This window comes from Anthonomus grandis, chromosome 5 (assembly GCF_022605725.1).
Source record: "Anthonomus grandis grandis chromosome 5, icAntGran1.3, whole genome shotgun sequence".
NCBI classification, from domain to species: domain Eukaryota; kingdom Metazoa; phylum Arthropoda; class Insecta; order Coleoptera; family Curculionidae; genus Anthonomus; species Anthonomus grandis.
In genome coordinates this window covers 36,557,461-36,584,141 of record NC_065550.1, presented here as the reverse complement: position 1 = coordinate 36,584,141, position 26,681 = coordinate 36,557,461, and the positions used below count along the sequence as shown (strand labels likewise).

Below are 26,681 nucleotides of genomic sequence, written 5' to 3'. Positions count from 1 at the left end.
GTAGAATTTTCTTGGCTATAATTTAAGTAAAGTCACTTTTTCTCATAAATCTAACAGATTTTGAGATATGTGGAAAAAAAGCAAATAAGGTCATTCATGAAGATTTTCAAAAAAATAATAATTTTTAAGTTTGAAGCTCCATATCTCGTAAACAATTACTTTTATTGTAAAATGTTTTAAATAATTTTATGTAGAATTTTCCTGGCTACAATTTAGGTAAAGATACTTTTTCTCATAGATCCAACAGATTTTGAGATATGTGGAAAAAAAGCAAATAAGGTCATTCATGAAGATTTTCAAAAAAATAATAATTTTTAAGTTTGAAGCTCCATATCTCGTGAACAGTTGCTCTTATTGTAAAAATGTTTAAAGCAATTTTATGTAGAATTTTCTTGGCTATAATTTAAGTAAAGGCACTTTTTCTCATAAATCTAACAGATTTTGAGATATTTGGGAAAAAAACAAATAAGGTCATTTATAAAGATTTTCAAAAAAAATAATAATTTTTAAGTTGGAAGCTCCATATCTCGTGAACAATTGCTCTTATTGTGAAAATGTTTTTAACAATTTTATGTAGAATTTTCCTGGCTACAATTTAGGTAAAGACACTTTTTCTCATAAATCTAACAGATTTTGAGATATGTGGAAAAAAAGCAAATAAGGTCATTCATGAAGATTTTCAAAAAAATAATAATTTTTAAGTTTGAAGCTCCATATCTCGTGAACAGTTGCTCTTATTGTAAAAATGTTTAAAGCAATTTTATGTAGAATTTTCTTGGCTATAATTTAAGTAAAGGCACTTTTTCTCATAAATCTAACAGATTTTGAGATATTTGGAAAAAAAACAAATAAGGTCATTTATAAAGATTTTCAAAAAAAATAATAATTTTTAAGTTGGAAGCTCCATATCTCGTGAACAATTGCTCTTATTGTAAAAATGTTTTTAACAATTTTATGTAGAATTTTCCTGGCTACAATTTAGGTAAAGACACTTTTTCTCATAAATCTAACAGATTTTGAGATATGTGGAAAAAAAGCAAATAAGGTCATTCATGAAGATTTTCAAAAAAATAATAATTTTTAAGTTTGAAGCTCCATATCTCGTGAACAGTTGCTCTTATTGTAAAAATGTTTAAAGCAATTTTATGTAGAATTTTCTTGGCTATAATTTAAGTAAAGTCACTTTTTCTCATAAATCTAACAGATTTTGAGATATGTGGAAAAAAAGCAAATAAGGTCATTCATGAAGATTTTCAAAAAAATAATAATTTTTAAGTTTGAAGCTCCATATCTCGTAAACAATTACTTTTATTGTAAAATGTTTTAAATAATTTTATGTAGAATTTTCCCGGCTACAATTTAGGTAAAGATACTTTTTCTCATAGATCCAACAGATTTTGAGATATGTGGAAAAAAAGCAAATAAGGTCATTCATGAAGATTTTCAAAAAAATAATAATTTTTAAGTTTGACGCTCCATATCTCGTGAACAGTTGCTCTTATTGTAAAAATGTTTAAAGCAATTTTATGTAGAATTTTCTTGGCTATAATTTAAGTAAAGGCACTTTTTCTCATAAATCTAACAGATTTTGAGATATTTGGGAAAAAAACAAATAAGGTCATTTATAAAGATTTTCAAAAAAAATAATAATTTTTAAGTTGGAAGCTCCATATCTCGTGAACAGTTGCTCTTATGGTAAAAATGTTTTAAACAATTTTATGTAGAATTTTCCTGGCTACAATTTAGGTAAAGACACTTTTTCTCATAGATCCAACAGATTTTGAGATATGTGCAAGAAAAGCAAATGGAGTTTAGTTATTAACGAAAAAAACCAACCCCCGTCTAAATCCAAATTAACCCAATAAGAAAAAGTTACCGTAATTTACCGTTGGTCATCCTGTATCGTCTGGAAACGCACGATTCGGCGGGAAATTTAAATGTTGTGTCTTTTATTTTCAATAAACTTGTTTTACCCGGCAAATGTGTCAAAATCAACTTTTTTCTGTCACGTCAATGTCAGAACAAAAAAAGATAAAATAATCCGTTTTTTCCAAGAGAAATTTGAAAATTGGTCATATTTAACTAATTTAGTGATATTTAGAGGAACATATATTATCATTTTATTAATAAGAAACCTGAAGGTATCAAGGTAAGAAAGATCGTTATAAAAAACATCCTCCATCTTCATCTTCATCTTCACCCTCACTTTCGCATTCACCTTCCTCTTCTCATATCAAATATCATTTACAGAAGTAAACCTCCATGTCTTCAAAAGACACAGCTGCTCACTCCTTGGACCTCCAAGAAGTAACCAGTGATCCGGAAGCCCTGAAATCAGCCGAAGAACAATCGGGGGACACCGGTACAACCCAAAAGAAAAAGAGAAAAAGAAGAAGAAATAAGAAAGCAACTGTGGACAGTCCTGAAGGTGTAGCAGACCCAAGAAACCGCGAAAATCCGTTGATCGAGGAAACTTTATCGGAGGGACAACCGATTGGTGTAGTAGACCCCCAACCATCCAAACCAAAGAAGAAGAAACTGAAGCTGAAAGATGAACTGAAGCTGGACTCAGAAGAAGTTGACAAATTAACAGTGAAAGTTCACCAAGAGACCCCCAGGACACCAGAGAATAAGAAAAAGTCCAAAAAACCTCTTCAAGAGACTACAGGGCTCACTGAAGATCCAGGAGAAGTTGATCCAGTTGGAGCAGAAGTGGTAGCACCTGTTCAAGAGTCTCCTAGAACCCCAAGGAGTAAGAAAAAGCCTAAAAAGTCTGATAAAAATCTGAATGAAGAGAAGCTGAGTAATCAACGGAAAGAATTGGAAAAAGTTGATTCAGCTGGGCCAGAAGTAGTAGAATTTCGCCAAGAATCTCCTAGGACACCAAAGAATAAAAAAAAGACCAAAAAGAACCGTCCAGAAAAGGAAAGAGATTTCAATGAAGGGACACTGGGTCATCCAGAAGAAGAAGCTACAGCAAATAATGCAAAAGTCGATGTAGACCTTGAAGTTCCAGCAGAACCAGCAATGTCTCTGGTAGGAATTGATTCAGCTAGGATAGAGGAGGTCGAGCTTCACCAGGAGTCCCCCAGGACACCAAAGAGTAGAAAGAAGTCCAATAAGAACCGTCCACAAAAGCAAAGAGATATGAATGAGGAAGCATTGAAGGGTCATCCAGCAGAAGAAACTGAAGCAAACAATGCAACAGCTGATTCAGACCTTAAGGTTCCAAAAGAATTAGCTACATCCAAGTTAGAAGTTGATTCAGCTGTATCAGAAGTGGTGGAGCTTCACCAAGAGTCTCCTAGGACACCAAGAAGTAAAAAAAAGTCCAAAACGCGATGTCCACAAGCTTCAAAAGCTCCTGAACAACAAGTAGACCTGCACAAAAAAGAAGCTCTGAAGCCCTCATTACTTCAATATGCAATTGATTCATCAGGCACAAGAGAAGAAGAATCAAAGGTTTCTGATCATAACTTTGAAGAAACCGGTCATCCATACTATGTCCCTTATGTGGAGTATATAAATGAGACAACTCGCCCCATATCACGAGATTCGGAGCATGATTTCAGAGTAGTTGTCCCTATATCCAGTAATTCCCCACGTGCCTGCAGATGGAACTTTGGAACGAAACTTTCAAGTGATGAACAGGTTTTTCAACGGGAGACCACACATAGAAGCACAGAAGAAGATCAGGAAAAAACAGGAAACTGGAGTGATGATGGTAAAGCAAGAATCCCAAAAGATCCTGCTTTGGAGCAAACAGTTGCAGGAAATCCCGACAAACTTGCAAATGACGAAGAGCAAGGACCTTGGAGGACCTACAAGTCCAGAAAATCCTCCAGATCACCAAGGGCACAAGGGAAGCAGCAATTTGTGGAGATAACAACAGATTTGGAGGCAAATGTTGAAGAGCAAAGGAATGACGAAGAGGTCATCTGTGATGTTAAGGAATATCAAAGAGTTTCTGGTGTTGAGGAGGAACCTCTTAGCAAGAAAATATCTGGTGTAGAGGTTCCCAAGGCTGATTCACATATTTTGGTAAATTTTGAGGAAAGACTTGATGAAATTGAGAATGCATTCAAGGGAGTGGGAGTAGAGCAACGGCCACCAAAGAGTCCCAAGAAGTCTAGGAAGCGTAGCAAATCTCCTAGAAACATAAATTCTTTTGTAGAGCCTCCTATAAGGAATGATCCAGTCATCGTGAAAAAACTAGCAAAGGTTGAGGAACCTCGAAGACTTTATGAAGTTGAGAATGTATTAAAGGAAGTAGGTGTAGAACAGGAGCCACCCATGAGTCCCAAGAAGTCTAGGAAATCCAGCAAATCTCCCAGACACAAATTGCCTGATGATGAGCACTCCATGATACTGAAACAAGATCCAGTGATTCTGGAAAAACTTCCAAATTCTGAGGATTATTCAAGGCTGTCAAGTGATGACAAGCCACTCAATAAAGAGGAAGTAGAGGAGAAATCTTCCAGGAGTCCGAAAAAGTCCAGTAAATCTCCTAGAAACAAATTTTCTTTTGTAGAACCTTCCGTGACTCCAAGAGATGATCGAGTTATTGTGGAAAAACTGGAAAATATTGAGGAACCTCAAAAGCTTGTTGAAGTTGACAATCCATTCAAGGAAGTAAAAGTAGAGCAGCAGCCTTCCAGGAGTTCTAAGAAGTCCAGGAAATCCAGCAAATCTCCCAGGAACAAAACTCCAGTTAATGTGGAAAATATTTTAAATTCTGAGGAGTATCCAAAACTTCCAAATATTGATAAGCCTTTCAATGAAATAGAAGTAGAGGAGAAACCTCCGAAAAGTCCCAATAAGTGCAGGAAGTCCAGGAAATCCCCTAGAAACAAATCCTCTTTTGTAGAACCTTCCGTGACTTCAAGTTATGATCCAGATATTGTGGAAAAACTGGCAAATGTTGAGGAACCTCAAAAGCTTGATGAAGTTGACAATCTATTCAAAGAAGTAGTAGTAGAGCAGCAGCCTCCCAGGAGTCCTAAGAAGTCCAGGAAATCTAGCAAATCTCCCAGAAACACAGGTCTTAATATAGATAATTCCATGATACTAAAGCAAGATCCAGTGATTCTGGAAAAACTTCCAAATTCTGAAGATGATTTAAGACTTCCATATGATGAGAAGCCACTCAATAAAGAAGAGGTAGAGGAGAAATCTCCAAGGAATACCAAGAAGTCCAGGAAATCTCCCAGGAACAAGACTCCAGTTAATGTGGCAAATATTTTAAATTCTGAAGATTATTTAAAAGTTCCAAATATCGAGAAGCCTTTCAATGAAATAGAAGTAGAGGAAAAACCTTCCAAAAGTCCTAAGAGTTCCAGTAAATCCCCTAGGAACAAAACTTCTTTTGTAGAGCCTCCTATGACTCCAAGAATTATTATGGGAAAACTGGCAAATGTTGAGGAACCTCCAAGACTAGATGATAATGCATTCAAGGAAATAGAAGTAGAGCAGCAGCATCCCAAGAGTCCCAAGAAGTCCAGCAAATCTCCCAGAAGCAAAACTCTTGATATGAGCGTGATATTGAAGAGCGATCCAGTTATTGTGCAAAAAATTCCAAACTGTGAGGACTTCCCAAAACTTCCAACTATTGAGAAGACTTTCAGTGAAGAAGAAGTCGAGGAAAAACCTACTAGGAGTCCCAAGAAGTCTAGGAAATACAGCAAATCTCCTTGTGTAGAACCTCTCATGATTCCAAGGGAAGATCCAGTTATTGTGGAAGAACTGGCAAATAATAAGAAGCTTCAAAGTGTTGATAATGCGTTCAAGGAATTTGGAGTGGAGCAGGAGCCTTTTAAGAGTTCCAAGACGTCCGAAAAACCTAGAAAAAAAAATTCTTTTGAAGATCTTCCTATTGCTGCAAAGAACAATCAAGTTAAGAAAAAATTTAGTGAATGTCAGCAGATAACTCCAAGTCGTGCAATGATTAATAAAGGTTGCAAAAGGACTAAAGATCTCGAAGAATTCCAGAGAGAGAAATCAAAAGAGTATTCCAGGAGCTCCAAGAATACTGGTTCAAATTATTTGATTCTAAAAGAACCTATGCAGAAAACAGCTAAAAAAGATTTTAGAGAGACCAACCAGTGGCCCTCAAGTGATCCCAGAAAGGCCAAAAAGGGAGCCTTAAGGGGACAATTGCCCAGAGAAAGACCAGCTAAACCGAAAAAGTCACCATTCCTAGAGCAATGCTTAATCCAGTACCGTTTGGAGCACAAACGGTTCACAGCATGCTTCCCGAAGATCCCGTTCGTGGACCAGGTGGTGGGCAGTACTGAGAATTCCCCGCGAAACGAAGAAGGAACTTTTGGACCCTCGGACATGTCTGATAGAAGAATACTCGCTGTGGAGCCCCTAGAAGAAAAAATGAAAATAATCCTAAAAGACACCGACAAGACGATCAAGCCTGTTAATCCGAACCTAATGGAGAGTGTTAACGTGGGCAAGGAGGCCTTAGAGGTTCCAGAGAACCCGCAATATGAGGAGCCCAGGGGCAGAAAGAGAAGCAAACAGAGACAGGAGCAGACAAAGGACAAGGGAACAGACGGAGAGAAGAAAAAGAAGGATGCGAGTCAAGTGGAGCCCAGGTCCAAGGTGTTCCAGAACGTGGTCAAAACGATTTCGGGGATATTTTCCAGGAAGTCCAGGTCCCTGGAGGATATGGAGAGGAAGATTTGGTTGAAAAATATGTCTATGGAAAAGTGGTGGGTGGGCAAAAGTGTGTACGAGGAAGCGGAGGAGCTCTGGATGGTGCAAAAACAAAGCGGAAGTGAAGTGGAATTAGTGGAACCTGCACCGGAAGAGAGAACCGAAAAAGTGAAATTTTACTGTGTGATCTGTTTAAGTTTCCAAATGGTTTACACGCTATCTACTAACGTTTTATTAATGACGTTTGTTTTGTTATTTTTACTGTTTTTTATCGCTTAATAGAGCTTTTATAGAACTTTTAAAGGGGCTTTCTTTCCTTTTTAAAACGTGCCACAATGAACCATTAGTTTTTTTTTGGAGTAAAACTTCTTTATGCACGCTTAGATTGGGGAATAAAGCGGCGAATGCGTTACGAAAAGTGTGATCGGGCGAGGCGAACGCTACTTGAGAAGGAGATATGAGTTAGTGGAGATAGAAAGAGAGAGAGTTCGTATATTACTTTAGGAGCAAGAAAAAGTAGTGCGCGCGCACATTTTCTTTCTCTTTTCCTGTCATAGCCAGTGCATGGAATATATATATATATATATTTCAGTCAGTAGTTTGTTTGCGAGTCTGCTAGCGTTACGCGAACGGTGATTTCTTGATTATTTCATTTCGTTTTTGAACAATTTTATAAATTAATTTATTTGTTCAATGTATTAATTATCCGACATTTAAAGTGAATTCATTTAATTAAACTTTGTTATTATTTTGTGAATTTCCGATGGGTATAATAAGAAATTATGGCAGGATTTGATTCAGACTCTGAATATGAGAGTGGTGCTCCAGGACCATCAACTAAGAAGAAATTACGTACGGAAATTGTGCATCAATATACTTATTATAAATGGAGTTAAAGAAGTTTTACTTTAGTGGTGTAATCTCAATCGCACTAATTTTTTAAATGTATTTTACATAAGAAACTTATGCCTCTGGTAAACTGAAAATAACCAACATCATTACATAACAAACGCAAACCGGGTGCGGCGTTACATCTGATTCTGACATAATCCCGCTCGTTAATCAATTCCCCCCTCGAAGTTTGCCTGATGCAATTTGAATTTTCCGAAATATGTTAATTAATTACAAATTTATTACGGGCACGTAGGCCTTCCTCTCTCCTCTTCTCGTGGGGTGGAAAAAAACGCCCTGTTTACTAAATACCAAAAACCCTCGGACAGACAGTAAAAGTTTCGTAATTTTATATGATTAAAATCGGTTTAGTGAAGTGAGTTTTTAATTTTCAGGCGAATTTTTTGCATCTGTAGAGGGTTCTCTAGGATATTGCAAAAGAATTAGGAGAATACCTTCAATGACTTTTAAGTTATATGAGGAAATGTCTAGGAGTGATTGAGGTTTTTCAGTTTGTTCCAAGGGCCTTAATTTGGGGGAGTATTGGGTCTTAATGGGGAAAACTAGTTCTAGTCCAGGAAGTATTGGGCGTACAAAAATGGTTTCTACATGAAATTAATCTTTAGAAAACTCGCTTTCTTTAAGTAAGAATTCCATTTAAGTATCTCAAACAGTTTCTAAGCTATTCTTAAAAAAGTAAAAAAAATATTTAAAAAAATTTGCTTGGAACAAAAAGTGTTTCAATTAAATCAAATTATGACATAGAATCACCTTTTTCACACAGGATTTATCTGTGGAATGCCCACTGTATTACTGTAAAGGAACTATAGTAATATCTTAAATAGTTCGGAAGTTATATGCGAAAATGTACAAACATATTGAAAAACTGATTATTGTATAAATTTTTTTGAATCTTGGTAAAACTGACTGTAGCTCAGGAAGTATTGAGTGTACAAAAATGGTTCGTATATGAAATTATTCCTTGATAAAAGCCCTTTGTTTGAGTAAAAAATCCATTTCAGTGCCTCAAACATTTTGCAACTTATCCTTAAAAGACTAAAAAATTTACTTAAAAAAACTTGCTTCAAACAAAAATTGTTGCAGTTAAGTCAATTTATGACCTAGATCATCTTTTTTACATAATAGTCATCTAGGGAGTGTCTACTATATAATGGTAAAGAAATTACAGCAATATTCTAAATAGTTTGAAAGTTATATGCAAAAATGTCTAAGATAATACTCAAATTGGGTGAGTATGGGTCTTGACGAGTAAAACTGGCTGTAACTCAGGAAGTATTGGGTGTACAAAAATGGTTCATATATAAAATTATTGCCTGAAAAAAGCCCTTTCTTTGAGTAAAAAATCCATTTCAATGCTGTTAAAAATTTTGCAAGTTATCCTTAAAAGACTAAAAATTTTACTTAAAAAAACTTGCTTCAAACAAAAATTGTTGCAGTTAAGTCAATTTATGACCTAGATCATCTTTTTTCAATAAAGTCATCTATCGAGTGCATACTATAAGATGGTAAACGAATCATGCTAATATCTTAAATAGTTCTATACAAAAAATGTCCAAGAATAATGAAAACGTTAACGTTGCCTAAATTGTGCTAAAAACTTCAAATCGGATGAATATGGGTCTTGGGTAAAACTGGCTGTAACTCAGGAAGTATTGGGTGTACAAGAATGGTTCATATATAAAATTATTCCTTAGAAAACACCCTTTCTTTGAGTGAACACCCCATTAAAGTACCTTGAAAAGTTTCAAAGTTATCATCAAGAGATTTTTTAGCATTTTACTGAGAAAAAAATTCTTGGAACAAAAAGTATTGCTGTTAAGCCAATGTTTAACCGAGACTCAAATTTTTTACACGAAATTCATCTATGAAGTGCATACTACAATATAGTAAAGGAATTACAGTAATATGTTAAATATTTCGGAAGTTATATGCAAAAATGTCTAAAAATATTGAAACAATTAATATTGTCTAATTTATTACAAAAACTTCAAATCTGGTAAATGTTGGGTCTTAAAAATAACTGTAGCATAGGAAATATTAAACGGACAAAAATGGTTAGTATATCAATTTATTCTTTAAAAAACATTCTTTCTATTAGTGAACACTCCATTTAAGTAACTGAAAAAGTTTCCAAGTTATCATCGAAAAACTGAAAAATTTACCGAGAAAAAAATTGATTGAAGTAAAAAGAGTTGCAATTAAGTTAATTTCGGACCTAGAATTTTATTTTTCACATAGAATTGATCTATGGAGTTCCCAGTATAATACCGCAAAGAAATTACAGCAAAATCTCAAATAGTTCGAAAGTTGTGTACAAAAACGTCAAATTTGTTAGGAAAACGAATTCCTTAGGAAACCCTTTTCTTTAAATAAAAACTCTATTTGAGTACCTCAAAAATATTTATAAAAATTTGCTTTAGATTTACTATCTATACTAACGGTTTTCTATGTCATTATGTGATAATTGGCATGGGTCAACTGGATATTATCCATTTTGAAAATTATTGGGACGTAAGTCAACTAGACGTGGTATTCCTTCAATTTTTTTACAAAGAAAGAAGGTTTTTAAATGGACTAATTATTTTAATATATTAAGAACGATTCTGAAAGATCAAAATAGAAATGTGTATCTTATTCACAGACACGTAAAATAAAAAATAATCAATTTTTGAAACAAAAAAGCTCAGACAACAAAAAAGTGTTCCAGTTAAGTCAATTTTTGATCTAGAATTACATTTTTCATATGGAATTTATCTATGGAGTGCCCAGTATAATATGGTAAAGGAATTACAGTAATATCTTAAATGGTTCAAAAGTTATATGCAAAAAGAATCTTGAAAAAATTAAAGTTGTTCCAAAGAACTCAAATTGGGTGAGTATGGGTCTTGGTGGACAAAACTGGATGTAGTTTCGGAAGTATTGTAGGCGCAAAAATGGTCCATATATGAAATTATTCTTTAGAAAACGCTCTTTCTTTGAGTGAAAACTCTATCCAAGTACCTCAAAGAGTTTTCAAGTTATCCTTAAAAATGTAAAAAATGTACTGCTTAAAATTTGCTTGCAGTAAAAAGTGTTGCAGTTAAGTCAATTTTTGACCTAGAATCATATTTTTCACATGGAAATCATCTATGGTGTTTCCACTATAATATGGTAAAAGAATTACAGCAATAGCTTAAATAGTTTAGAAGTTACATGCAAAAATGTCCAAGAATAATGAAAAAATTAATATCGTTTAAATTTGTTCCAAAAACATCGAATTTGAGAAGCTTCGGGTCTTGGTAAGTAAAACTGGCTGTAACTCAGGAAATACTGAACCCACAAAAATGGTGCATATATAAAATTATTCCTTGGAAAATGCCCAAGTTTTCACTCAAAGAAGTTTGAGTGAAAACTTTATTGAAGTACCTCAAAGAGTTTTCCTTAAAAAAGTAAAAACTTGTTTGGAACAAAAAGTGTTCCCATTAAGCCAGTTTTTGACCTAGAATCATATTTATCATATAAAATCCATCTTTGGAGTACTCCCTATAATACTGCGAAAGAATTACAAAAATATCTTAAATACCTTAAAAGTAATCAAAAATTAATACTAAAATTCTCAGAAAACACACATATTCTCTTACTACTACAAGTCCTACTCAAACACTCTTACTTTACGATTAACTAATGGTCGTAATTACAAATGTAGTGATTCCAATTAGTAGAGAACCGAGAGGCGGGAAGACCGTAAGACCGCATTATGCAAATGTAACACCTGTGGCACCTCCTAAGCCCCCTTTTGATCAATTGGCTCGTAATTCTCTTGTAAATAGGCTGGAAATAGTGGTCACGCATTTTTGAAATAAAACTCACGATTGTTATATAAAAATACTTTATATTCGTTTATACAAAAAAAAAATAGTAATCGTAGTAATAAAACTTACATGACCATTTAAAATGATTGAATGAGTGTTAAAGAGCTTTTTTTGGACAATTATTAAACTGAAATGGCCGGTTTTTGTTACCGTTTTTTGATTTCTATAGATCAAATTAGTCCTCGAACATCTGGCTATATTGTAGCCAAAGAATCAAATGATGATTTTTTTTAGCTTATATCTCACCTTACAAAATCCAATATAACACACTTCCATCGCAAATTAAACCTCAAATATCTCTCTCTCAGAACCATTGGTAGTTCTCGCTCTGTGAATGGCATCAATTAATACTGAAACGTTATGTATTGCCCAAAAAAGCTCTTGAGCCTCTCATCGGACAACATTATCTCAATATTTACGTATAAAATGACAAACACTATAAAATGACACTGTAAAAATTATCGATTAGACTATAAAGGAAGAGCGTCGGATTGTTCTTTTTCGTCTTAACGTTCCAGATTTCCTCGCAGATTTCGTGCATGTACTCCCGGTGCTTTTGATGCCTAAAATATTTTTTTAACGTTAAATTATTAAAAATTATCAGCGGAAAGTGGCATTTTCCACCCCTATATACTCACTTTCCGATACAAAGTTGCACGGACTTCGTAAACGCATTTTCCGAATCGAAATCCAACAAAGAAGTCAGCGTTCTCACCTCCTTGGCCTCGATGTCGACCGCTATAACGGTCGTGAACTTTTTAAATGTGTTATCTAAGTGGGATTTAACCTAAAAGGATAAAAAATTAAATAATGATAAAGAAATATAAAGAGCAATTCAAGGATTTTTATTTTATAGCACTCATCGTTTCGGAATTAGTATATGTGGTCCAAAAAGTATTGTCTAAACTGATTCTAGCCCAGGAAGTATTAGACCGACAAAAATGGTTTATATATGAAATTATGCGTTAGAAAATTCCATTTTAGTAAATTTTTGCACTAAAGTCATATTTTTCACATAGATGGAGTGCCCACTATAACATGGAAAAAGAGTTACAGCAATATCTAATCTCTGTCCAAGAAGAATAAAAAAATTATAATTTGTTCCAAAAACCTCCATTGGATCTTGACAGGCAAAACTGGTTCTAGCTCAGGAAGTATTAGACGCACAAAAATGGTTCATATATAAAATTATTCGTTAGAAAATGCCCTTTCTTTAAGTAAGATTTCCATTTCAGTACCTCGAAAAATTGCTTAAAAAAATCCTTAAAAAAGTAAAAAATTTACTGAAAAAAATTACCTCGAAACAAAAAGTGTTCCAGTTAAGTTTGACACATTTTCATACAGAGTTCATCTATGCAATGTCTACTATAACATGGTGAAAGAATTACAATAGTACGTTTAATAGTGTGGCCCAGAATAGAAAAATTAAAAATTTCGGCTTCAAATTTCATTTTTATCGACCTTATAACTCAACTGCAATATTGCATAGGTCTAACTTGCGAGTTTTTAACTCAATTGTCTTGATGTAATTCATAACTATTTTCCAGGCAATTGAGAGTCTCAAAAAAAACCTTTTAAGTACCAGTAAACCCTTTCCAGAATATTGAGAGAAAAGCCTTTAGATATTCGAAAGTAATGCTGCAACTTTATTTCTTGGGGTATTTGATTCACTTTGAGTGCCTGGGTTAAACATTTAATTATTCTTAAGTCTCTTCAAGGCATTTAAGTCACTCATTTTTCCAGGCAATTGAGTGCCTGGAAGAAACCTTTAAGTACCATTAAACCCCTTCCAGAAAATTAAAAGTAATCAAAGTAAAGCTGCAGCTTTTTCAAGTATTTGAAGCACTTTGAGTGCCTGGAATAATCATTTAATTACTCTTAAGTCTATTCCAGGCATTTAAGTCACTTTATGTGTAATTTAAAATCCTTTTCCGGGCAGTTGAGGGCCTGGAAGAATCCTTTAAGTACCAGTAAACCCCTTCCAGAAAATTGAAAGTAATTAAGATGAGGTAAGCGTTTAGACATTCTAAAGTTTATTTTTTTGTGGTATTTGAGTCACTTTGAGTGCCTGGAATAATCATTTAATTACTCTTAAGTCTCTTCAAGGCATTTAAGTCACTTTATGTGTAATTTAAAATCCTTTTCCAGGCAGTTGAGGGCCTGGAAGAATCCTTTAAGTACCAGTAATCCCCTTCCAGAAAATTGAAAGTAATTAAGGTGAGATAAGGCTTTGAAATTCTTAAGTAATTTTTTTTTCAGGTATTTGAGTCACTTTGAGTGCCTGGAATAATCATTTAACTACTCTTAAGTCTCTTCAAGGCATTTGAATCACTCATTTTTCCAGGCAATTGAGTGCCTGGAAGAAACCTTTAAGTACCATTAAATCCTTTCCAGAAAATTGAAAGTAATCAAAGTGAGATAAGCCTTTAGATATTCTAAAGTAATGCTGCAGCTTTTTCAAGTATTTGAAGCACTTTGAGTGCCTGGAATAATTATTTAATTACTCTTAAGACTCTTCAAGGCATTTCAGTCACTTTAAGTGTAATTCGAAACACTTTTCTAGGCAATTAAGGGACTGGAAGAAACCTTTAAGTACCATTAAACCCTTTTCAGAAAATTGAAAGTAATTAAGGTCAGGTAAGCGTTTAGATATTCTAAAGTTTATTTTTTTGAGGTATTTGATTCACTTTGAGTGCCTGGAATAATCATTTAATTACTCTTAAGACTCCTCGAGGCATTTCAGTCACTTTAAGTGTAATTCGAAACACTTTTCCAGGCAATTAAGGGACTGGAAAAAACCTTTAAGTACCATTAAACCCTTTTCAGAAAATTGAAAGTAGTTTAGATGAGGTAAGCGTTTAGACATTCTTAAGCTTTTTTTTGAGGTATTTGAGTCGCTCAGAGTTCCTGGAATAATCATTTAATTACTCTTAAGTCTCTTCAAGGCATTTAAGTCACTTTATGTGTAATTTAAAATCCTTTTCCAGGCAGTTGAGGACCTGGAAGAATCCTTTAAGTACCAGTAATCCCCTTCCAGAAAATTGAAAGTAATTAAGGTGAGATAAGGCTTTGAAATTCTAAAGTAATTTTTTTTTCAGGTATTTGAGTCACTTTGAGTGCCTGGAATAATCATTTAACTACTCTTAAGTCTCTTCAAGGCATTTGAGTCACTCATTTTTCCAGGCAATTGAGTGCCTGGAAGAAACCTTTAAGTACCATTAAACCCCTTCCAGAAAATTGAAAGTGATTAAGTAGAGGTGTAGCTTTAGTCATTCCACCATAGTAATTCTGCAACTTTCTTTTAGGTATTTGAGTCATTTTGTGTGCCTAGAATAATCCTTTCCAGAAAATTCAAGCTAATCGAAGTCAATTAGGGCTTTTTAATATTGCATATAAATGCATGTTATAGTGGCACACCATAGATGAATTCTGTGTGAAAAAACTAATTTTAGGTGAAAAATTGGCTTAATTCAAACACTTTTTGTTTCAATTTAATTTTTTAGTTTTTTGAGGTTCACTTGAAAACCTTTTGAGGTACTTTCACTCACAGAAAGGGTGTTTCCTAAGCACTAAAGCACTTCATATATGAAGCATTTTTTTGGCTCTAATACTTCCTGAGCTAAAGCCAATTTTGTCTACCAAGGCCCAATGCTCCTCAGGTTAAGCTAAAACAAATTGATTTTTTGCATTATTCTTGGACATTTTTGCATATAACATCTAACCAATTCTAGAGATATTACTGTAATTTCTTTACCATATTTAGCGGGCACTCTAGAGATTAATTCTATGTGAACATGTTATTCTAGGTCAAAAACTGGAACGCTATTTGTTTCAAGTAGATTTTGTTTAGTAAATTTTTAGGTTTTTTTAAGAATAACTGGGAAACTTTTGAGGTTCTTAAATGAGGTTTTTACTCAAAGAAAGGGCGTTTCATAATAAATAATTTTTTATACGAACCATTTTTTTGCGCCGAATACTTCCTTGGCTACAACCAGTTTTATCTACTAAGACCCAAGGTCACCACATTTAAAGTTTTCGGAACAAATGGGCCAATTTTAATTTTTTTTATTTTTCATTGACATTATTGCTTTCAAACTATTTTATATACATATTGTTGTAAATCTTTTGCCACGTTATAGAAGAATTCTAAGTGAACAATTGTATAATAAAAATGAGATTAATTATAGGCGAATCAAATGAATGCCGAATCAAAGAACAAAACCAAATGTTCGGTATTATTTAGCATTTTAGCAAAACGACATTAGTTGAAATACTCGGATTTAGCATCTCGAGCAACAGGTCTGTAAAAACTGTGACAAAAAAAATGGCTTCTTATTATAAAAGAGACTATTGGGTTTTCCTTACTTGATTTTCGAATCTCCTTCGGGTGTTCGACGATAATTTCTTGGAGGTGACCAATAAAACGTCTATAGGCGTATCGTTCTCGCTTCTCTCCGAATTGTTGGTTTTACTGTCGCACCGTGACAGTACCGTCGCACTTTGGGCCGTCTCCGTTAAACTGTCGTTACGCACTTTCAGGATCTTTTGCATCACTTGAACGATTTCGGTGATCGAGTAGCATTTTTCTTGAAAGCGATCGAACCTTCGGAAAACAATTAAGGCATTAAGTCACAAAAAAAAGAGAACAACAAATATAGACCTAAAAAGGTCTGATGATGCTTTTAGGAGCCGAACACTTTATGTTTTATTATTAAAAATTATACGAGGGCCAATGTACAGATTAATAACTCGTTTGGTAGTATTGGTAGTTGAAAAGTCACCTTTTTAATTTCCTGGCTACATTTTTAAATGCAAATCAGAAACTTTTCAAAATGTTTGTGTGATTCTTAAGCTTTAAGATATAGGAATATTCGTGGATGAATTTGATATGACAAACGTTTTGGTAAGATAAAGTTGAATTCTCATTTATATATCCTTGTCCCAGTCTACAAATAAGAAGAGGATGGGAATAAAATGATATTTTTCTTCTATAATTGGACAATTAAATCCGAAATTATTTTTTCTAAGAAATCCGGAATTCTCTGAGAAAATTATCTTTCAGCAAAAAAATATAACTAAAGCTTAAATTATTAAGAGCTTTTAAGAGCAATGTCTTGTACTGTCATTTTATGTCCTCTGTATCGTCCAGATTTAAGTCCACTACGATTTTTTTTATAGAGTTGTTGCCCGGTCGAGTTCTCTTGCAATTAGATAATATAATAAGAGAGAAGTAGCAAGAAATAAAAATTTTGTCCTTAAAAAAGTTAATGGTTAGGTAAAGTAGCAAAAATATCGCCGATATAATAAATAGAATCTTGTTTATAGTAAAAGTAGCATTTACCTTACAACGATCAGAGGGCGCAGAAAGAGAAAATTTTCTTATTTGTTAAGGGTTATCGATCTTAATTGGTAAAAAAATGCTAATCTTATTAAGATCTTACGAGATGAAATTTTATTATCCTTGAAAAATATCAATCGTCTAATAAAAAAGAGATTTTTGTTACTAAAAACAAAACGATCTTTTGAGAAAATGAAGATACAACAAATTCATAAGAACTTGAAAGAACTAAAAATGTGTGCTAAGAAAAAATTAGAAAATGCCTGCAATAAAATGGAAAATAATAATTAATTGAACGTGACCTATAAAAAAGGCATAAGTTACCTAAAGATGCAACATTATTATAAGTGAAAATAAGAATCTGGCGGAACTGCAAGAATTAGTAAGTTAAAAATAGAAAATTATCGACTACTTAAATATCCATACAAATTTCTGACAAAAATTATAACACATAAAATTACTAACCAACTAGATGATTGCCAACCCCCTTAACAGACTGGATTCAATCCAAACATAATTAGAAAAATGAACAACACAACGAACTTGTATTCATACAGTTTGCTTACGTTGACTATGATAAGCCCTTTGATTCCGTAGAACTGTGGGCTATCCTTGAAGCTTTAAATAATGCAAGGGTTCTATTAAAAATATATACAGTAATGGCCAAAAGTAAAAAAATAACCTAATTTGGTAAATAAACTAAATATACGCTGGACAAAAGTAGATAGACAAATTTAAAAAATAACCAATACTCTTTTTTTTTATTTACAAACTAAACCATCTACAATATTAGTACTTTGTAAAATACCCATTATTGTCTATTACAGCCTGATATCTACGTGGCATGGATTCAATAAGATTGTCTATGAATTTAAAACCAATATTTTTCCATTTCTGTTGCAACCGTTCGAATAATTCACCTTTATTTGAATAGTTTGTATCCCTAATATCACGATCTATAATTTCCCATAAATTTTCGATGGGATTAAGATCGGGTGACTGGGATGGCCACTTTAAAACTGGTATTTTTTCTTCTTCGAAAAATTGCTTCATAAGTTTGAAGGAATGCTTCATTGAGTCATTATCTTGCTGGAATTGGAATCTCGATGGTAAATTGTCTTCGACATAGGGCAACATAACATATCTGAGAATATCCCTGTACATAAACCTGCCCATTATGCCCTCAATGCGATGTAACGGGCCCATTCCATAACCTGAGAAGCAACCCCAAACCACCTCCATGCTTAACTGTGGGTTTTGTGTACTTGGGATTCAAACGCTGGCCAGAAGGACGTCTAACATATTGAATTCCATCGGAATTAAACTTCGATTCGTCGCTCCAGCAAACACGTTTCTGTCGTTTCTTCATGCTTTTTCCAGTGTATATGCTGACGGGCAAATTCCAATCGGGCTAAGTGATTCTTTTTTGAAAGCAATCATGGTTTTTTTACTGGCCTACGTGCAAATAGATTCTCTTCTACCAACCTTCGTCTTACAGTCCTTGAGGACACATTACAAATCCCTAGAGCCTGTAATTCTATCTGAATTTGACGAGAAGTCATGAAACGGTTATTCTGGCTAATTTGTTTTAATTTGCGTACAGCTCTAATGTCCATTTTTTTTTGGTCGACCAGATTTATTTTTTGGCTCTAATGATCCTGTCCTTTCATATCTTTTGATAATTGCCCAAACAGCTTTTTTTTTAACATCAAATCTACGAGCAATATCAATTTGACGATCACCCGCGCGATATGCATTAATAATGCGTTGTCTTAAATCAAGAGAGAATCTAAGTCCGCGTGGCATGTTGCACCTTGAGTTAAAGAGAAGCAATACTATACTAATTTTATTTTATAAATAACTAGACAAAAAAATAATTGGAAAATTGTTTTTGTCTATCTACTTTTGACCAGCTATATTTATATTATTGCTTTATCTGATAGCAAGCAAAATATTTAACTGAAATGTATTAATTTAAAATCTAGGGGACCTGTGGGTAAATCTTTAAACAATTATATGAAACTGTATAACACTACTGTATAACAACGCAACGTCAATAATATAAATAGCAAAAGAAATGAAGAAGGAAGAACACAGTTAGTTTCAATATTAATTAATTGTATGGTATGAATGTAATGGTACAATGCATTAATTTTTATTCATACGATTAAAGGACTTTTATCCCTAGATAAGGCTAGATATTCCTCTTTAAAGGATACTATACTTTCTTCTAGCTCAAATTAAGTCAATTTTTTTATAACTTACGAAGTTTTCGAGTCCTTTTCCCAACTTTTCAGCCTCACCGTTCCCTGCTCGTTATCTTTCAGGATAATCGCGTGCGACACACCTACTTCCATCAGTTGCTCCTGACAGTCAACGGTGTTGCTACACTCTATGAGTGCGCATCTCACTCCTGCCGCCCATAGATCTTTTAAAATCTACAAAACGGTTTAAATTGACTAGAGTTTGGAAACATATCATCCATTCTTTCTCCAAGAGGCCACGCAAAAAACAAAGTAAAAGTAAATACTCCATGTCAGGGTCTCATTAAACATATATATAATTTTTTTAAAGTTACACGGGTTTTGCAACTATCGGAGCATCATCAGGCCTAAAAATAAATAAAAAATTTTATAAAATATGATAAAACACTTTTTACCTACATAGATCACATTTCAACTAACAACAAATCTTAGGTTAACAATATTCACCGTAGATTAAAATATGTTTATTTTTATATTATACCTTTTAATACAATAGTTAACCTAACCTAGCTTTAGATTTGTTGTTAGTTGTAATGTGGCTCTAAGTTTTTTTATCATATTTCATAAGTGTTCTTTTTGTAAATTTTTTTTTAGGCCTGATGATGCTCCGATAGACGCGAAACACGTGTAGCTTTTAAAAAATTATATATATGGTTAATAGAGATATGAAATCTCTATAAAAATTTTAAAAGCTTGCAGTCCTATTTGCCTAAAACCTCTAGTGAACATTATTAATAATTCTTTATCTTCTGGGTGTGTCCTTGACATCTGGAAAAAAGCCCTTGTTACTCCAGTACCTAAAGTGAACAATCCAACCAATATTAATGAACTAAGACCAATTAGTATTTTGCCAACTTTATCTAAACTAATTGACAAAATTGTAAAAGGTCAATTGCTGGATTATTTATTAAGCAGAAACATTATCCCAAATTTTCAGTCTGGCTTTCGACCAAATTATAGCTGTACGACAGACAGCTCTTCGAAAAGTAACAACAGATATTGCTCTATCTCTGAATAATGGACAATGATATGACAAAAGCCTTTGATACTCTCAATATAGAACTTTTAATGGCAACTAAGGCACTACAATATTCAGGCAAATGGGTGGTTCTACCTTCAAAACAGGCAACAGGCAGTAAAGCTGACTTATGACGAGGATGTGGTAACTTTTGGGTAGAGAAATGTAACTCAGGGAGTCCTGCAAGGGTCGGTGTTGGGACCACTTCTCTTTATAATATTTGTGGCTGACTTAATTCATAAAATAATTTACTGCAGGTATCACAAGTATGCAGATGATTTGCAAATTTATCTGCCATCATTGGTTGGTTGTCTGCCCGAAGCCTTGGATTTAATTAAGGCTGACTTACAGAGGATCTCTGATTGGGCTGACAAAAACTCACTTTTTATAAATTCTGGTAAAACACAGGCAATCCTGTTCTCAAGAAATGAAAGTACATTGAATAATGGAGCACCAAGTAAATTAAATATTAATGGTGTTGAATTGGAATGGGTAGATCAAGTAAAAAAACCTGGGCCTTTGTATGAATAATCGAATGTCATTTAATGCGCATGTAAATCAGATCTGTTAACAGTCATATTATAAATTAAAGTCTTTATATGAATTTAAGGATATTTTGCCTGCTAGTACAAAAAAAAATCCTTACAGAGAGTTAAATGCTTAGTATTGCTGGATACTTAAATATTGTATATGGTCCTTGTTTAACTGAACAAAACAAATATAAAATCCAGAAAATTCAAAATTCCTGTGTAAGATTTACTAGAAATTTGCCTCGGAGGGTTCATGTGAGTGAACATGTAAAGCAGTTCTATAGTCTTAATATGGGCCAAAGAAGATTTTTGGGTATAAGCTGCACTGTACATAAGTTTTACTACAATTTTCATGAACCAGAATATCTGTCAGAATTCCTTATTCAAAGGGGAGATACACATAATGTAAATATTCGCTATAAAAGCATACTGGCAATCCCCCAGCATAAGACTGAATTTGTGAAAAGTTCTTTCATATATACTTCTGCCTGTATTTACAATGGCCTATCTGATTTAGGCATGGACTCTTTTAAGTCTAAATTTAAAAAAATTTTGGAGACTGCTGATATTTTAATGCGGGTCCTTTTATTATTTATTGTGGTGGTTATTAAAACACGCCTAGCGGTACTTTCCACCTTTGTATGTATATAGAATAAATGTAATTTATTTGTTGCATACAATAAATATTATGTAATTTTATTAATGAGACCCTGACTTGGAGTTTTTACTTTTGATTTGCTGACTAGACTTTGATCGGATAAATAAAGATTATCTCACTTTAGCTTTTTCTTGAACGAATTGATTACATCCCACCGAACAAACTATAACGTCTAACGCGTTCAATTTGGGTAACGGTTCGTTGTCCTGTTTTTGCACCGCTTGTACCAGCTTGTCCAAGGATATTGATATACCTAAAAAAAAACATAAATAACTGATTATCCTTATAATTAACAACAGTTAGTGATTTTTGTGAATAATGTTTTATTAATAAAGGCTTAATTTATATTCTGTAGTATTTCGCTTTGACTCTCATTCATTTCATTGTTATAGCAGCCTATATAAGCAAGGCAGAAGAATAATTAATATAAGATACCTTATTTGGTTCGTACAGATAAACAATTCATTATAAATAGGGCGATTTTGGTGCACTAGAAAATATTTTAACAATTATTCCAGGCATTTGTATTATAAAAGTTTTTAGTAAAATATTTAAAAGACTTAAATACGTGCTGAGTTGGAGAGTTTTTTTGTAAGCCCTGATACAACATAAAAGCGATTTGAGAGGGTATTAATAGTGAAAAAGTCACTTTTTCAGTCAAAATTTCAACTTTAAATCAAAAATATTTGTGAGATTCTTTGGTTACAAAATAAACGGACATTTGAGGATGGATTTGATGTACAAAAATTTTATATTGGACTAAAAAAAGACGGAAATATGAAGAGTTGAAGTTTTTAGAAACATATTTTGAAAACTAGACCAGGCACTTAAATTCAGTTTATAATAAAAGCTTAAGAGTCTTTCAGGAAACATTTTAAATGCTATAATCTCTTATACAAATCAATCAAACCACATGTATTCAGAACAATTTTTATTTTAAAAGCTTAGCAGAGCGCTTTCGGCGTATGAGCCATCATCAGTGCTAATTGTCAGTTAAGCACAGAAGTTTACCATAGTGGGAACACGTTCGATATTATTAAAATTACACGTAACATTTAGACACACTTAAGACTATACAGAACACTATTTCTTAGCTTAACTGACAATTAGCACTGATGATGGCTCATACGCCGAAAGCGCTCTGCTAAGCTTTTAAAATAAAAATTGCTCTCAATACATGTGGTTTGATTGATTTGTATTGTGCTTCGAGCAACACAGCCACTTCCCTCTTATAATCTCTTATAGCTGAGTGTTTTTTGCTAAGTCCAGGTGCAAGCAATTTGAGATATACAAAGAAAAAGTTAACTGTTCGTTTTTAAATAAAAAAAGTCTAGTAGAATTTATGAAAGGAAAAACTAGAGTCTACATACCGACGGCAGACTGTTGAATCTCTTTGGCACCTTTACCTTCGGCCTGTTCCATGATTCGTCTGTAATGGGCGATCATGCCGTCATATCGACCACCAACAGCCACCACCTCCTTGTTGTCGTGTTTCTTTTTCTTCTTAAGTTCGCCCACCACTTGACAAATCATTCCGGAGAATTGTTGAATGTTGTAGGTTAGGCCTGGAGCTAACACCATATCGAACTGGAAAATATTAAACATAGTTGCTCTTTTAATAATCCAAGTTTTCGCCAATGATGATTTGCTTTTAAAATTGTACTGAAACCGACCTTATGTGGGGCCAGAGGCCAAGAGTTTGTCTTTATGTACAAAAAGTGTCTTAATAATAAGTAGAATTGCGTAGTGGTCTGAGGCACAAGTTAGTTTTAGTACATTTTTAATAGTCCAAGGTTCAGTCAATATTTTTGCTATTGATAGTCAAAGATTTGTTTTTAAAATTGTACTAAAACCGACCTGCTAAGAATTCCCAAAGAGTCCATATTTATGTACAAAACATTTATTATTAGGTGGAGTTATATAGATTTGAACATGTGTATACGTATTCTTTAATTAAATCGAGTGTACCTCTACAAAAAAAATATTTTCTCAAAATTTTATCAAACTCTCAAGTTTCTCAAAATGTATTTTTATTTAAGACAATTGACTAGTCATGATATATAATTAGTACATGCAGTTGATCCGTAAAATCACTATTAATTTCAGACAGTTTATTGATACAATTTATTTAATATATCTATTTAATTTCAGGCATTTTATTACAAGATTGATTTCATTTTAGTTCAATACTTTCATAATTCTAGGCACTGTTAAATAAAAAAAAACATATATACGAATAATATAGGATAAACTATCATTTGGATCGATAATAAAAGCAAGAATTGGGTGCAAGAAAAACCAAAAATTATTAAAAGCGCTATACCTACAAACCTGAGAGAAAATCTAACAAGGAAGAACAGACGGGGATATTTATAAATACAATGAACTATATTGACCCAAAACTATAGTATATACACTTAAAACTCATGGATTTGCCATTACAATAAAACTGCCCTGTCTCACTTAGAAAGTTAGGTTACTTTCAAAATGCAAAAGAAACAAAAGATAAAAGCTAAGTTCTGAGATGAATTTAAGTGAATCTTTGTTAAAAGTCAATAACCAAACTCATTACTTTAAAAATAAGCAGCCATGTTGCCCTTCTTAAATATAGTGTCTGTGACCGTGATAAGTTTGTGTGAGTACTTTTAAAGTAGGCTTATTTATCTAGTTTATCTATCCAGTTTATTATAATAAAATAACTAATACAAACTTAATTATTAGGAACACATTCAAAATAAGAGAAGAGTAGTAAAATCTAAAAATGAGGGTGATAAAACATATTTTCGAGTATAATAAACTACAGTAAAGTAGGACTTGGATTTACTGACTACATGGATTACTATACATCACAAACACAGATCAAACCTGGCTTCTAGAGGGCTGCAGCATTGGGGCGGAAAACCTGAGTGGATCTGTTTAAAGGTAGAAATCAATGTAGATGTCGTGGAAGTTATTGGACACTTGATTATTATTATATTAGCAGTGGACGCGGAACACACAAAGAAAAAAAGGCCTGATAGTGGAAGAATACCCGAATTGAGGGACCTCCAATACATTAAGTAGGTTGGTGGTAAAAAATTTAACTTTATGCCTGAATATATTTATATAAAATTACATGCGTATTTGTAAAGTATCATAATCCAAGATGACTAAGGAAATCTTAAGACTTGGCCTTTTCTCGAGGATAAAAAAACTGGACATAAATACAAACCTTCAAAAATTTTGTTGGGATTTAACTACACCACTTATAATCCTTCTCTACTGCAGTATGGCATTTAATACCCACTAACTAAAATACCCAAAAAAGGTGAGTTTTCAACTTTTCATTGGAGGAAAATCGTCAAAAGTACCAACATTTGTTTTCTTATTGGCTTATAGGATATAACTTTTAATATCAGTGAAATCAAAACAATTAAAAAACTTAATATTGTGATTAATACTTTGTTTTATCATAAGGGTTGAAAATTACTGATATTATGATTAATAGTGAAATAATAACTGTTTATTTCATATTAGACTTTAGTCCAGTTTAGAGTAATCCAATTTTGGTTAGGCTAAGATATTCCCTTTTGAAACGCACTTAATTTTACAGCTTTGTATATACTGTCAATATACAGGGTCGCACTAAGAAGATTATATAACAGTAGAGATTAAACTGAATAAAATAATGATCATAAACTCACTTTTTATTTCAGACACTTAGTAATTTTAGACCGTTGAGCTTTGGATAATTTATTTACTGATCAAGGGAAGTCCAGAGATTTCAGGCAATTAAGTAATATTAAAATTAATTTTTTTTCCTTAGAACATTGGAAGGCTAGAAGTAGCACTGGCGTGGAACTATAGGCAGTTAGTTTGTTTGCTTAGTGATGCCAGTAGAAACTGCAAAGAAACACTTTATAATATCATAAAGATTCGTCAGTTAATTTGACAGCCACAAAACAATAATACTGTTTCTCCTCAATCAAATATCAAACATTTCTTTAATAAGATAGTCTTTAATGAAGTCGATATGCGACGTTAAATTCTTGTAGATAATGTATTTTAAAGAAAAAGGTAATGACATGGCAACGTCCCTTGATCCCACCGACACAAGGAATCACTACCAGTGACGTTCTCAAAAAATATTTACCAGGTAAATATTTATTAATAATAGAGTATCCTTTAAATAAAGTAATTTATGTGTTTTTTTAATGCACTTCATTAGAGTAAAGGTACCTACCTAATAATAAGCATTTTTATGTAAATTACATACATAATTTTATTGTATTAAACAAATATCAGTTTTACGTGACTTATTTTATATCAATATATACAGGGCACCAACTTCTTCAAAGGGACAGCATTGCTATATCAATATACATAATAACTATAGATAGGTGTATTATGCTATTTTCCTTCTAAGAGTTTATTAGTAAAACCATGGACAAAATTCCTATTAATAGTTAAGTATTTTCCGAAAAAAAATTTTTAGATTTAAAAATATATTATTATTTCACACACACATTCGCATTGAAGTTTTTATTTAGGCTTATTTCTCAGATCCCCTATTCTACGCTTATGAAGACGGTTCCCCATGATGTGATGTTACGATTGTATCGGTATTTACTTGTGAGAAGATCGGCTTGAATCGCCTTTTTTACCATCACTAAAAAAACAATTTAAACTAAACCAAAAACTAAAAAAAAAAACAGAGAACTGCAATAATGCCGTTTGACTTTGACAAGATATTTCTCTTATGCTTGCGGTGTTGCCATGTCATATTTTTTAAAAGCGTTAGGAATAATATTTTTTTGATTTAAAGATTTTATATTTATAAAAGGGGAGGAGAAAGTAAACTCAAAGTCCAAGTCTCATAATCAAGCGTCTATTTAAAGGTTACGCGTTTCGCCGCATTAGGGCATCATCAGACCTAAGTAAAATTAACAAAATTAAATAATATGGAGCAGAACGCTAATTAACAGAAAAGACATACCTATAATAATATATAAATACAAAAAACTGCACACTGACTCACACTAACACAAAAATAAAATAAGTTTTGTCTTATTTTATTTTTGTGTTAGTGTGAGTCAGTGTGCAGTTTTTTGTATTTATATATTATTATAGTACAGCCCCAGAACTGAATACCCTACAAAATTCGTGAGTGCATAATAGCATGGTATAGACAAATTAGTTGATTAATTTCCATTACCACCCTAAGGTTCCTAATGGCATGACATAAGCTACCGAGCTTCATCGACAACTCAGCACAATGAGATTCCCAAGAAAGTGAATCATCCAATGTTAAGCCAAGAAACCTAACTGATTTTTGGCGTTTCAAACAATCCTTATAGTTGGTTACACACAAATCAATATCACCATTTATCTGACCATAACATGCATGAAAAACCATATAATTAGTCTTTTTATTATTCAAGTAAAGATGATTTAAAATAAACCAATTG

At 33.0% G+C, this 26,681-nt stretch overlaps 2 protein-coding genes across 3 annotated transcripts in view; one reads left to right on the top strand and one right to left on the bottom strand.

The window, feature by feature from the left end:
- Positions 1-1,984: 1,984 nt before the first annotated feature.
- LOC126735948 (titin-like) lies at positions 1,985-6,966 on the top strand. Its single transcript, XM_050440074.1, has 2 exons — positions 1,985-2,149; positions 2,251-6,966. Exon 2 carries the CDS (start codon positions 2,263-2,265, stop codon positions 6,940-6,942), a length of 4,680 nt encoding a protein of 1,559 aa, XP_050296031.1. The 5' UTR covers positions 1,985-2,149; positions 2,251-2,262; the 3' UTR covers positions 6,943-6,966.
- Positions 6,967-11,426: 4,460 nt separating this feature from the next.
- Positions 11,427-26,681, bottom strand: part of LOC126735947 (eIF-2-alpha kinase GCN2) — a 62,573-nt gene continuing 47,318 nt past the window's right edge. For both annotated transcript variants that reach the window (XM_050440073.1, XM_050440072.1), the window contains exons 22-27: positions 22,605-22,821; positions 21,354-21,487; positions 19,030-19,202; positions 15,792-16,029; positions 12,065-12,213; positions 11,427-11,989 (exon numbers count right to left, since the gene is read on the bottom strand). In XM_050440073.1, the coding sequence (XP_050296030.1) occupies positions 11,863-11,989; positions 12,065-12,213; positions 15,792-16,029; positions 19,030-19,202; positions 21,354-21,487; positions 22,605-22,821 (1,038 nt within the window). In that variant the 3' untranslated portion in view covers positions 11,427-11,862. The remainder of the gene's footprint in view (positions 11,990-12,064; positions 12,214-15,791; positions 16,030-19,029; positions 19,203-21,353; positions 21,488-22,604; positions 22,822-26,681) is intronic.

Excerpts from the sequence above, each read along its gene's own strand:
- LOC126735948 (XM_050440074.1), top strand. The coding sequence starts at position 2,263 with ATGTCTTCAAAAGACACAGCTGCTCACTCCTTGGACCTCCAAGAAGTA.